The sequence below is a fragment of the Rhinolophus hipposideros genome, assembly GCF_964194185.1.
Source record: "Rhinolophus hipposideros genome assembly, chromosome: 4".
NCBI lineage: Eukaryota > Metazoa > Chordata > Mammalia > Chiroptera > Rhinolophidae > Rhinolophus > Rhinolophus hipposideros.
The window spans coordinates 49300300-49314198 of NC_138050.1; the positions used below are offsets into that span (position 1 = coordinate 49300300).

The window sequence follows — 13899 nt, forward strand, 5'->3', positions numbered from 1 at the left end:
GATCCTGGAGAACTAGCTCAAAGTGAATGGTTAAGACCTCAAGCACGTGTACAGATGGCCATTGATTTGCAAGGCTGCACCAACCACTCAAATCTTAATACTTCAATACAGATGCACGCTGAAATCCTACAAAAATGCATTACTTGTCTCAAGCTAGAAAACACATGGTTCAAGTCCCAACACCAATTTTTTTTTTTAAATACCCCCAAATCCCTTCAACTGACAATGTTACAGCATCCATGACACATCCAGTTTTTAAAAACCTTCAGTAGTCTCGGCCAACGCATCCTTTATTGTGATAGGGGAAAATGGAAAGGCAGTTTGGAGAGCATACGCCTTCTTAAGTCAACATGAAAGTAACTATTAAGAGTAACCCTCGCCCTCATTGCGAAAGAGAATCTTCGCGTTCCCAGCTTAACCTCGAGCGGTGGGACGTGCTCCTGCCCCCTCCCACGCTGAGTCACGCCTGGGGCGCCGCCGCGGGGCGGGGGGGGCGCGGAACTCCAGGTAACGACCAGCCCCGCCACTTCCCGCCAGGTGTTAGCACACCCCTAGCTCCACGTGGACTTCTCGGCGGGGGCGACGAGACCTACCGCTACTAGAAGCCCCCGCCCGCCCCAACCCGCCCCGCCTTCCCGCGGGGGCGCAGGGATCGGTGCCAGGGGATCGCGGGGGGCGGAGCGCGGCGGTGACGCCCCACGGGGGAGGGGAAGGGAGCCCGGCTCCACTCACGCGCCCGGGGGCGGCACCGGGGCCGTCGCTGCGTCTCTCCCGTGCAAAAAGTGAAAGGGGGGGTGAAAGGGGGAAGGGAAAGACCTGGCTCCTCGTCTCATCCGGAAACCGACGGGCCGGCAGGAAATGACGAAGGCAGAGGTCGTCCAGGTCCGTGCGGTAACCGGGTCCCGCGAGTCCGGCCCCGACTCCGGGGAAAAGGGCCCCGAGCGGAGCAGCCTGGTCGCCCGCCGCCTCCGCAGCGAGCAGCGTGAGTGGACCCGCGTCCCGGCGCCTCTCGGGCCCCGATGGCGCGTCACCCGGCCCCGCCCCCCGCCCTCGCCCCGCCCCGGCGCGGACTCTCGGGGAGGGGAGAGCCCGCGAGGGGGGTCGCCGCCCGCCCCACGTCCCCAGCCCGGGCCCGGGAGGCTCCTTCTGCCGTCCTCGCCCTGGCTCGGGGCTTCTCAGGCTCTGAGGTCCACAAACGCTGACAAAAAGTGCAACCGGCCGCCTGTGCCGCGCGGCCATGGGGCGGTTGGGGTTTAGCGGGCGTGTTTTCAGGTTGAATCACAGGCCGCCTACGAGCGGCGAAAACGCCGAAGGTCTCCCGGCCCCTCTGGAGGCGCCTGCCTGCGGCCAGGTCTTGAAAAAGGATTACGTTCCCGACCCGCTCGACCGGATTTCTTCCCGGGAGGAGCAGGTCTCACCAGACGGGGGTCAGGGCCGCGAGAGCTAAGGTTCGGGAGTGGAATGCATGGGAGAGCCCCCCCCTCCACTCCCTAGATGTGCCTTTGCACAAGTTAAACTGGATCACCACCGCCACCAGCACCATCCCGGCTGCTTCTGCAAAATGGAGCTTTAGCGCCTCGCGGCAGCGTGGTTGTCAAGATTAAGGGACTGCGTGGACCGCCCGGCACTCGGAAGCCCTCACGCGTTGATTGCCTTCCTCCCATCGGTTCCTCCCGCCTCGAGGCCGGCTAGCTTCTGCCCTCTGCGTCGGGAGCCCACCCGGCGGTGCTGCAGAGGGCCGAGAAAATCGCACTGAAGCAGTGGCTTGTGCTCTAAGGAACTCTTGGGCCTGCAAGTGATTCTAATCCGAACTTGTTATCACAATAACAGCCCCAAGGGAACAGTGAGGACACGACCCAGGCAAGTGGTACTCAGTTTGAGAACCACCGAGACCTGGTGTCAGGCCCCCCCAATCAGGAAACTCATTTTAAAACTTACGGTGTAGTCACTTGATTCCTAGAAAAGTTCCAGTGCTCAACCTAAACGTTTGTATCAAACTAAAACCAAACCTTAGTTGTCCTAATTTTGGCAACTTTCTCTCTGGATACTAATACTGACCGGGAACTTCATTCAGCTCGTCCTACGAGCTCCTTGCTTGAAGTTGTTCAAGCATTGCCGTGGAGGAAAAATATGTGAAAACAAGTTCAATGTTCTCAAATGACAAATGTGAGAAATCGATGAATCACGATCCAAGCACGTGGCTGACTACATTAGTGGTTAATGAAACATTAACTTGCCAGGAATGAACCCTTGTAATGCCCCTGGGCGTTTTGCTTTAGACTCAAGAGGAAGGCCGTGGTGTTATGTAGTGACACTCAGTAGGTGGATGTGTGGACACGTGATTAGACTGTGGCATGCTGGAAGGGGACGGTCGCAGTTCAGGCCACATGTGGGCCATGGGTCTGTGCTGTGATTTTTGGATAAGACCATTCATTCCTTATTCCTGGCAGTCTTACAAAGTCATGCCCCTGGTCATGATGGAGGAGTGGGCAGGAAAGGCCTACCCCTCAGTGCAACTCTTTCACAATGACACTACTACAAATAACTCCAGTGCATGTCCCTGGAACTGGAACAGTAGTGTCATTGCATACCAATGATGTTGTATAATGTATGTTATATAATTCACGTTAAAATTTTACCATCTGGGTCAGCAGTAATTTGAAATTCTCTGTAGTTAAAGGCTGGCATATTTGTAGCAGGAGGAAGACAAGCTCTGTAGGATTGCACCATTTATTGAGAAGCACAGGAACAGAATTTTGTGAAAAATTGAAGCCAGAAATTAACTTAGCTCACATCCACGTAGGTGTTAGAAAACAGGCAGGAAACACTTGCGTAATTTGTCAGTTAAATGGCACCTGCAAAATGTTCTAATGGCCATTGCTGTATGTTTCCTGTTTCTTCCCTAATTTGTTAATAACTCCCAATCCTGAAAGCTACCACCATTGTTCCATAATTATCCAGGGCCTTCAGCAACATCTCAAATCAGACATCTAAAGTCTTCTCTTTTTGCCAAACACAGTCGTTGGCTTCAGGAAAATTCTAGATTTTATAAATCATAAAGACAATTATTAGTCTCTGATCTTCCAAAAGTTTCCATTTCTAAAGTAGGCTGATTATTTATTATAAATCTTATTATATTCAGGAAACTCTGGAGTTCAGTTTTAAGGGATAAGAATTAAAACTTTGAATATGCCAAATCCCCCTGTGCTTCTTACTCTGTTAAAAAGAAGAAAAAAAGTGACAGCCAGACTTTAATATATAAGAATGGGGTATGGTCTCATATTTAAATAATGTTTACATCTTGCATGTATAAAGTTTTATAATTTAAAGTAAGTTCTATTTTTATTATTCTCTGGCTAATTTTTACAAGACCAATCTTTATATTCATCAGATACCAATAGATGTTTTCAGAGAAACTATTCTTACCGTCAGTGTCTAGAGTTTAAGTTAAATGGCCATTCATGATATTCACTTTATTATAAGTGAGTACAGTATGTTCCCAAATGGTCTGACAAAAACTTCAGATATCAGAAAGGGGCAAATATGCCATATGACTTAGGAGCAGGCCTTGGGATATTTCATTTTATGCAGAGGCAAACTATAAGAAAGAAAACAGGTTTCTCCCTTAATACACACTTGGTAACTTACTGAAGCAAATTGACATTAAAAGATATTTTGGAGGCTCATACGACAGATTGCAAGATATTTTGATGGAAGAATTTCTGCAATGCCTTCATTGTAGAATGCCTAAAAAAAAATGCAAAATAATTTCGTGGACATTTCAGATACGCTTTTCATTAGTATTAGAAAATCATTGTCTTATTCTCAGAAACTATAATACAGTTATCACCTATCATTTGTTCAGTTTTTCTTTTTTTTAATGTCTGAAATAACACTTCTGGATTTCTTCCACATATTAGGTCATTTTACTTAGGCTTACCTTTTATGTCCAACACAGGGGAGGAACTTTCTCTCTAAGGAAAAATTCAGTTACCTTCCCAAACAAATAAGAAACCGTTACTCTTTTACTTGCTATCTGATACACTTGGTATTACCACTCTTAACTTTCTGTGGGAATGTCAAAAGAATGCATTTCCTTGAATAGAAGTCACAGCTGTGTAAATAGCAAAAATTAACTTTTTATCCCATAGTTTCTTTCAACCACATTTGGCCAGCTGGCCAAAACTAGATAAAGCTCCCAACGTTTTCCAGTTGCGGAGGGAGGAGGCATATGGGAGAGCATTGTTTTGGCTATCACATCTTTTCTAGGCTGCTGTCATGAGTGCAACAGTCTTTCACAGCCAGTTTGAGTCTGTTTCAAGTATTCATTTGCTTTAATCTGGATAATAGTTACAGTTTAGAAAATGTGCAATGACAATTCAACCTGGATCTTTTTAGTAACATGATTTTTTAACCCCGAATTTTAACCTTTATGTAGAAGGCTTAATGTTTCAAAGTTGAAAATAAGGGGAAATAAGTTATATGCCTAGACCAGGGGTTGGCCAACTTTTTCTTAAAGGACCAGATTATAAATATTTGGGGCTTTGAGGGCTGTGAGGCAAAAGTCAAGGATATTATATTGGTATTCATAACCATTTAAAATGCGTCCATTTAGAAATGTACAACCCTTCTTGGCTCCTAGACAGACTGGAGTTGGCCAACCCTTCTCCAGACAGTCATACCATCATCACTCGCTAAGAGAAACCCTGGGGACGGACGGGTGACTCAGTTGGTTAGAGCGTGAGCTCTTGACAACAGGGTTGTGGGTTCGATTCCCACATGGACTAGCGGGCTGCACCCTCTACAACTACAATGAAGACAACTTAGAATGAAGACAACAAGCTGCCACTGAGTTGCCACTGAGCTCCCTGGCGGCCGGATGGCTCGGATGGCTCGGTTGGAGTGCGTGCAAGGGGTGGTGGGCTGCGCCCCCTGCAACTAAGATTGAACAACGGCAACTGGACTTGGAGCTGAGCTGCACCCTCCACAACTACACAACTAAGATTGAAAGGACAACAACTTGACTTGGAGCTGATGGGTCCTGGGAAAAACACACTGTTCCCCGATAAAGTCCTAGAAATACGAATTTAAAAAAAGAAAGAAAGAAAGAAACCCTGCTCTCTCTTCTTTCTTACAGCCCCATGCCTGGGGGTACGGAGTGATGGGTGCCGATGACTCTATCGATTACAGCGTTCATGAGGCCTGGAACGAAGCCACCAACGTTTATTTGGTGGTAATCCTCGTGAGCTTCGGCCTCTTCGTGTACGCCAAGAGGTAAATCTTTTAGTATCTCAGGGTAGATAAGAACCCAGGTATTTAAAAGCTTTGCAGGTTTGTTTGTTTTATCTGAATTAAATGCACAAAAATAATTTCACCAACATTCTTTGTTTCTGCTATGAAAGGACTGTTTACTTGTGTCTGTCCTCAAGCATGGACACCACGGTTTGGCTTTGAAAACCCCGTTGCTTTAAGAGAAAGATTTTTGAGTGCAGCTCTTGGCACCCAGATCAGCTGCCCTGCACTCACATTCTGTCATTTCTAATACCGTGTTTCCCCGAAAATAAGACCTAGCCGGATAATCATGCATCTTTTGGAGCAAAAATTATAGTAAATAAGACCGGGTCTTTATAAAATAATATAATATAAAATAATATAATACCGGGTCTTATATTAATTTTTGCTCCAAAAGACGCATTAGAGCTGATAGTCCAGCGAGGGGTTATTATGGGGGAAACATGGTGCAATTCAGTTTTATCACCTGGCCTGTGTTCACGGTTACCCTCGGATGATCACATTTTTTGGGCCTCATCCCTAAAATGCAGAAACACTAACTCTCATGTGCTCGACAATTCTCTCTTCACACATTTGAAGCTTTCCCTTCTGTTCCTTGTGTATGACTATATCACGGTACTACTTGAACAATGTTGATATTATCTGATTACTTGTTTATCTATTCCACAGAAACGTCAGCCCCTTGAGAACAAGAACCGTTAACCTGTGTGTTTTTAGTGTGCTAGATAGTGTAAATAAATATTTCCTACATTAATTCTAGATGTTATAGCAAAATTTAACTGTTCTTTTCCACACTCACTGGCTCCTTTAAGTATAGTTCAAAAAAAAAGAAAGGGAGGTGCTTTAAAGAGGAAAAGCAGTATTAGTTGGACTGACTTGCTTCTGCTTACAGCCACGTGCTTCATACTGTCCTCTACCAAAGTAAAAATCAGATAATTGAAAATAATTAGTAATCCCCAAATAATTGCTTGGCATACACTTTCTCTCAGATGTGCAGTCTCACCCTTCCCTGCCTTCTGACTTCTGGAGCAGCCGGCCCATTGACCCCCTGGACTCTAGGAAATGGGTGAGAGAAGGCTCCACATATCATCACTGGTCCACTTGCAGGAAACAGCTTTCCTCTAAAAATAGCCACCACCTCCTTCCCAACCCAGTTTTAAAAGCAGAGGCACACTCTTGTTAATTTTAAATAAATGACCCCACTAAGGCCGTGCTGTTGTATTTGAGAAATACATTTCTTCATTATTTTCCAAAATTAAGGTCTGCTCACATTCTGTTTATTGTTGAACCCAGAAATTTAGCTTTCTTTGGATGACATGAGAGAGGTAAAAAATCAGATGCTTGCTTGTTTATGCATTTTTCCATACAACATTTGGCTTTTTGGGGGGAGTGAGCACAATGGAGGTACAATTACTTTGTTGCATTAAGAGGATGTTGTCAGCTACTTTTCTTCCTTATAGAGGGTTGCTGTACTTGTACAGCTTCATACTATTTAGTAAAAGAAAGAATTCTTCAGCCAAAGTAGCATCTCACAGAGACAAAATAAGGATGGATTCCTTGCGATTTAAGTCCTTTTAATGTAGTTTCTGATTACAACGGTCATGAGAATATTACAGTCCCATAGATGTTAATACAAATCTCTCTCCTGCATTGGTTTTGTGTTTTAGGAATAAAAGGAAAATTATGAGGATATTCACTGTCCCACCTACAGCAGAAACTTTGTCAGAACCCAACTTTTATGACACAATAAGCAAAATTCGTTTAAGACAGCAACTGGAAATGTATTCTATTTGTAAGTATATTCTGTGTTGACATATATACACAAGCATGTTTAAAATTGATTTTTTTTTTTTTTTTTTTTTTTTTGCAGTTGAGTCCAGCTAGCAAAAGGTTATCAGAAATAGTTGGTAATGAAAACTTAGTGCCTTTTTCAGCTGCTCGACAGTTTCAGGAAAGGCAGATTTGTATGAAGTTAATGCCTCAGGAGCCCGCACCTCTATGGAGCCCTTCCAAGACCCATAGAAGAGCCCTAGCAATAGGTTCATGTAATCATACTTTTGTAAAAATTAGCTATTTTAATCATCAGTTAAGAATGCTGTGTTCTCTTTCTCTAATTTGCCCTCCTTTGCACTTCTCATGTGGAATGGCATTGAAGGGGCCGAGAGCATTTTGGGGACCCGTCTAAGGAGAAACTGAGTTGGAGCTACTTTTAGTTGGGATTTGAATTTTGTATTTGTGGAATTTACAGTCACTTCTATTACAAATAAACTGCACGCCAAAGCAGTATAGGAATGGCTTCCAGGAATATGGCATGTGACATCCATGTGCAAGGCCAGAGGTCATGTCTCAATACTAATGTATTCTGTAGTAGTGAACACAGTGAGGATGTAGGTAGTCGAAAGAAACAAAATTTAAAATATACAGAGCCACAAGGAATTGTACATCTAAGCCACAAGTGTTTATGCCACCATTTAAAAGAATGAGGTATAGACTCCGTGGTGTATCATTAAGAAAAGCAAGATATACCTTACTGTATTTTGCCTTGTATAATGCACTCTAGTACATAATGTGCACCTATGTTTTTGGCCCAAACTTTCAATGAAAATAATCTTTCGTTTTTAATTTTTTAATTCAAAATTTTATTTGTTTACATTGAGGTACTTGTTTTTTGTATTATAAAGGAACTTTAGCACTTATTTTTAAATATGTTATGGTACAAGAAATTTTATGTAACAAATGAGTGTAAAACACAAGAACAAAAACAAGGTATAATAAATTTTATGTACCGGTAACAAATTTATTATATTTATGCATTAAGAAGGCCAAGAACTCTTCATTGTTGTAAGTTTGTTGTAAGTTCAACAAAACCGATTATCGTATTCCAGGGTATTATTTTGTGGATATCATTATCGATTTCTAGAGTTACACTTTTAACTCATAAGCATAAATAAAAGAATGAAAAACATTTATATAGATATGCAATTAGGGCTACCCATGTATAATGAGCATCTTAATATTTCCCTCACAAATCTCGGCAAAAAAGTGCTCATTTATATACATTAAACTATGGTAATATCATATACACTAGGATGTCACTGTTTTAAAATCAAATTACCAAAACATCTATGTGTAACATAAATGTTCTATATAATTGTGAAGCGTACGGGAAAGCTTGGAGAGACACACATCAAATTATTAACATGCATTACCTTGATGGGGACAGGGTGGGATTTAAGGAAAAAAGACTGGACATTCTTAAAAAAAAGATTTCTACAGTAAACTTAAATATGAGAGAGAGAGAGAGAGTCTGTGTGTGTGTGTGTGTATGCATATGCATGCACTCGCAAGCATACAAAAAGAAGCAAGGAGTGAAATTTTAGGTGAAAAGTAGAAAAAAAATATATATATATACATATATACTTTACACAAGTGGAACCTCTAAAAAATTCTTCACTGTTTTGTTTCCTCTTTTGTTCCTTCTGCTTTTTGTACCATATGCATATGTTACCAGTTCAAAGTAAGAAGTAAAACTAATATAGCATTATTCACAATAGCCAAAAGGTGGAAACAATCCAAATGTCCTTGACAGATGAATGGATGCACAAAATGTGGTGCATAAATATAGTAGAATATTATTCAGCTTTTAAGAGGAAAGGAAGTTCTGACACTTGCTATAACACAGATGAACCCTGAAGACATTATTCTTCATAATGCTTATAATGAAATGAAATAAGCCAGTCACAAAAGAGCAAATATTGTATGGTTTCACTTATATGAGGCAAATTCATAGAGACAGTAAGAGAACGGTGGTTGCCAGGAACTGGGGGAAGAGAAAATGGGGAGTTATTGCTTAATAGCTAGAGTTCAGTGTGGCATGATCAGAAGAGTTTTATGAAGGGACGGTGGTGATGGCAGCACAACAGTGTGAAGGTAGTTCATGCTACTGAACTGTCCACTTAACAATGGTTACGAGGGTGAACACACAGTGGGATTTATAGATGATGTAATACAGAATTGTACACCTGAAACCTATGTAACTTTACTAATCATTGTCACCCCAATAAATTTTAATTAAAAAAAATTGTTAAAATGGCAGATTTTATGTATATTTTCCCATAACAAAAAAAAAATCCTTAAAGGAAACTTCAGTATTAAAATATGGAGCCAGAGATTTGAGTGGAAAATTATAAGGATAGAATTAAGTTTTCATCAATGCCTAGTCAAAACACAAGTTACCTCCTAGCAGTGATGTGTTCAGCAGTATAGCATATACTATTATAAACCCAGTATACAGGTTTTTTTTCTTTGATGGGAAGAACATACGATAAAATTTATCAGAATTCCTGTGTTTGCAAGGTGTGCTAGTTTTCTATTGCTGCTGTAATAAATTACTACAAATTCAGACTTCAATAACACAGATGAAAAGGTGAAGGGATTAGAAAGTACAAATTGGCAGTCACAGGGATGTGAAATACAGTATGGGGAATATAATCAATAATGTATAGATTATGTTGGGTGCTAGATGGGCACTGGACTTATCGAGGGGATCACTTCATAGACTGTGTAGATACCTGACCACTGCACTGTACACCTGAAGCTGACTATACATCTGTATAGTCACAGGATGTAAAGTACAGCATAGGGAATACGGTTAGTGGTATTGTAACAGCTACATACGATATCAGAGGGGTGGTAGATTTTAGGGGAGTTATCACTTTGTGAGGGGTGTAAATGTCTAATCATTATGTTGTTTTGTACACCTGAAACTAGAATAAATGAATAAATAAATAAATAAAATATATGATGAGAAGGAAAAAATCCACATATGTATTGTCTTACAGTTCTGTAGATTGAAAGTCCTACAACAGTCTCACTGGGATAAAATCAAGGTGTCAGCAGGATTCCATTTCTTTCTGCTCTAGAGGAAATCTGTTGCTGCCATTTGCAGTTTCTAGAGGCTACCCACATTCCTTGCTCTGTGGCTCCATTCCTCCAACTTCAAAGCCAGCAGCATTGTATCTTGCTGATCATTCTCCCATTTTTATATCTCCCTTTCTCACTGAACTCAGCCAGGGAAAGGTTCTCTCATTTTTAAGGGCCCATGTGATGAGGTTGGGTCAGATTGTCAAGGGTAAGCTCCCCCTCTCAGCGTCCTCACCTTACTCACACCTGCAAAGTCCCCTTTGCCCTGTAAGGTAACACGTTCACAGATTATGGGGACTACGACAGGGATCTCTTTGGAAGCCATTATTTTTATAAATTGAGTATATGTGTGAGTTTGCACATTTAATGAATCCCCTCACATTGGATCGTTCTCAGTGTTTGACATACCTAGTCATGAAAAAGTCGGGCAGTTCAAGAGGAAATAGCAAACAAAATTTTTTTTCTTAAAGAGGACTCCCAAAGCTGTGTAAGCTTTAGGCCACAAAAAAATCTGGATTCACCCTGAGTAGCATAAACAAATAATATCTCTTTCTTGGCTAGGAAAAAATGAACAGACTGAAAGTTTTAAAGCTAAGTAGTGAGTGACACTCATAAAGATTGTAGCCCTATACTTTTCCTAGTTTCAGGTTAAGATCATTCTTCAATAAACATTTCTCAGAAGTACAAAGAGAATATAAAATTACATATCTGTCTAATAGTTTATATTGATGACAATATTCAATAATAGGTCTCTTAGGCTTATAAGTTAAAATATAGTCAAATTCCTTGTGAGGTGGACAAAAGCATTATTTTAATATGGAAATGGGGGACAAGAAAGAAGGAAATTACAAAATGTTATTATAATTTAATTTAATAGTTTAATGTTTACCTTATAATTTAAAGCTCTAAATAATCCTGATATACAAATAATAATAAACATATAAAAATGGATATCAGCAATGTTGTGAAATTAGAGGATCACGAAGTATACTAAGTTTCCTCATGAAAAAAGAATGTTTAATTTTAAGCTAATTCTTTACTGGGAATCATGACTTGACTGATTTAATATTAGCTAGTAATTATTTTGTTATTTTATTAATTTTATCTTTTTTTTCCTTGTTTTTTGTTTTGTTTGTTTTTAATAGCAAGGAAGTATGAGTATCAGCAGCCACAAAACCAAGCCGACAGTGTACAGCTCTCGTTGGAATGAAATCTCAGAAAATGAGCAACATACGTAATTGTTAAACAGTATGGTAGCAAGTTCCTAATTCTACTAAATTCTGAACAGCATTTTTTTAAACTTCTGTCTCCGTAAAATCATTTTACTTGTGACTTTTTCCCAATTATTTGTGTTTTATATTGCTTTTTAAAATTGTATTTCCAAGTCATTTGTTACACAAATAAAAATTGGCCCAAAGGCCTGAAAATGGTCTGCATATACCGAGGAAGATATTATAGAATATAACCAAAGATGATGATTTTACATTGTGAAGACCTTTGATTTCTTCAGGATATAATCAGTCAGGAATAAAAACCCATCTTGGATGTGAGAATCCATAGCTTATGCCACTTTGATTTGAATATTTTTGCAAAATTAAAAAATGAAAATCCAGTCATTGGAATAATTTCCTCTCAGATTGTATTCTGTGATAGATAATGGACTAATTTGAGTTCTTACTGCTGTTGTTACCACCCTTTAATTGAATTAACTATTTGCTTTTTCAGAACTTGCACGGTAGACTGACTTTTCTGCAGCATGTAGCATACCCGTCTGCTAATTGTGGAAGCTTTCTGTGACTGGAATTTTTCCCCCTTTAATTGTGTTCGTACAAATTTGTTCGCTTTTTATTTTTATTTCTTTTAATCCCATAGTTTCATTTCTACCACAAGAGTCTTCTTTAGGCCATACTGGGGCCATGCTGCTGAATAAATGGGTGCCTCTATTTTGGAATTGGCAACTTGGTTTACGGTCATGGGACTATCAGTGTTTAATGTAACTGTCTGGTTTCTTACGCTTTTTTAGCATAAGCTTCCCTGAAGACTCTCATATCTTGTACCATTTCATACTGTACATTGAAATGTTTTTACCTAACTTTTAATATTTATTTAGATAAAAGCTGGTTGGCAGTGGTGGCAGGGAAGGTTAACTGTCCATGTAAATGGCCAAGATTAGTTTTTGAATCGAAGCTATTCTTAATTTTAAGAGTTAGAGTTAATATTTCAGCATTACTTTTTTTCCCCTTTATAATTGTGAAATAAAAGAACATAAATTTAAATGAAAAGGTTTAGACCAAATAAAATCATTCAGGTGAAACTGCATTTACTTTTAAAATATAACTATGTCACACTCAAAAATGTATATATTGTATGAGGTGAATTGTTGACCAAGTGAAATAATTGTTTCTTAACTCACAAATGAGTGAATGCACCACCTATACGTAGAATGAAAACCCATGTATAGCTAAAAGGATTGTAAACAGTTATAATTACAGGCCGGGGGTAGCAGAGCAGCAAGGAGACAATCTTCTTAAACTTTGCTTTCTCTTAGGAGAACCACTGTATATTTCCATGAGCAGATAATGTAATCAGGACCAGGAACAGTTTACTTGCTGTCACTGACTTGTGGCACAATCTGGACAAATGACAAAAACTGGCTATCTCAGATGACTTGTAAAAATGGTGTACATAAATAAATATAACTGACTGTGATTATTTTTATTTGCATCCACTAGATAGAGGTCGTCATAGCTAAAATCCGGTAGATCACTTGGTGAGCATCAAATCTTGCCAAATAAGGGAGGATGAATTCCTCATTTTTCTCTAAAGCTACTTGATGGGAATCACTCACCCCCACTGGCAGGAACAACAGAAAGTCTGCCTTTGAAGTTTCTTCTCTGCTTCCACAGCTGAACTGGAAAAGGGGTGGAAGCCTGCACACTTCAAAGCAACACCAGCTGATTGTTCTGCTTTTGCCCCCCAAATCCACCAAGGATTCAACGAAATTATTTTCTTTGGAAGAAAAATGGAATGACTAATAAACTGGTAACTAACACTTATGCTCCCCTTTTCGTTCTCTTTTTCAATGCATAAGGTTCTGCAGTAAGCACCAGTCAGCCTTTATTGATACACAGCTTGAGTGTGTTAAATAATTGATGTTTAGCTGATGCACAAAGGGAAGAAGTTGGCCTCTAAAGGGCACAGATGTTTGCCATCAACCTCACACTGTTTCAGGTGGAGGTATTTATATGATTCATCAGAAACTGAAATGCAGAGCTTATGGTAAAATTGGTGTAATAACCAGAAATATTTTAAGTATTAAGTAGCAATAACAAAATAGTGGTAATAAAAATAATTTCAGATATGAAGATAACAAATGTGTCTTAGAAAATAAAGAGAAGGAACCAGGTCATTCAAGAAATAGTTATGAAATATAAACTCTGTGTGGGCACAGAGCCAGGAGTGCAGTTTCCAGGCTCTCGGCCTCACGTGGAAAGGTGCCGGCTTCTTTCCAGTAAATGGCCATTAGCTGTGATTGGATGGCCATCAGCCATGGCTAGTTAGCCGGCAGCTGTAACCAGTGAGCCACTGGTCACTAATATAACTGCCGTGGCTACACTAGCAGCTGATGGTGGCTGGCAAGTGCGGAGTGCAGTTAGCAAGGGGTTGGTCGGTTGGTTGGTTGGT

The 13899-nt window shown here is 40.4% G+C and overlaps 2 protein-coding genes across 8 annotated transcripts in view; one reads left to right on the plus strand and one right to left on the minus strand.

The window, feature by feature from the left end:
- Positions 1-2119, minus strand: part of SLC20A2 (solute carrier family 20 member 2) — a 104918-nt gene extending 102799 nt beyond the window's left edge. Inside the window, exon 1 of one of the 5 annotated variants that reach the window (XM_081047010.1) lies at positions 2059-2119. The gene's annotated coding sequence lies outside the window, so the exon portion shown is untranslated. Of the gene's footprint in view, positions 1-732; positions 1027-2058 lie in introns of those variants that run through there. The other 4 variants (XM_081047011.1, XM_081047007.1, XM_081047012.1 and 1 more) reach the window with 4 other exon arrangements.
- On the plus strand, positions 379-13270 carry SMIM19 (small integral membrane protein 19). 3 transcript variants are annotated; one of them, XM_081047016.1, is made up of 4 exons: positions 379-507; positions 5138-5274; positions 6960-7084; positions 11361-13270. In XM_081047016.1, exons 2-4 carry the CDS (start codon positions 5162-5164, stop codon positions 11423-11425), a joined length of 303 nt encoding a protein of 100 aa, XP_080903142.1. In that variant the 5' UTR covers positions 379-507; positions 5138-5161; the 3' UTR covers positions 11426-13270. The 3 variants fall into 3 exon arrangements, with proteins under 3 accessions (XP_080903142.1, XP_080903141.1, XP_080903143.1); XM_081047015.1 differs by lacking the exon at positions 379-507 and adding an exon at positions 842-982; XM_081047017.1 differs by lacking the exon at positions 379-507 and adding an exon at positions 1076-2318.
- Positions 13271-13899: the final 629 nt, after the last annotated feature.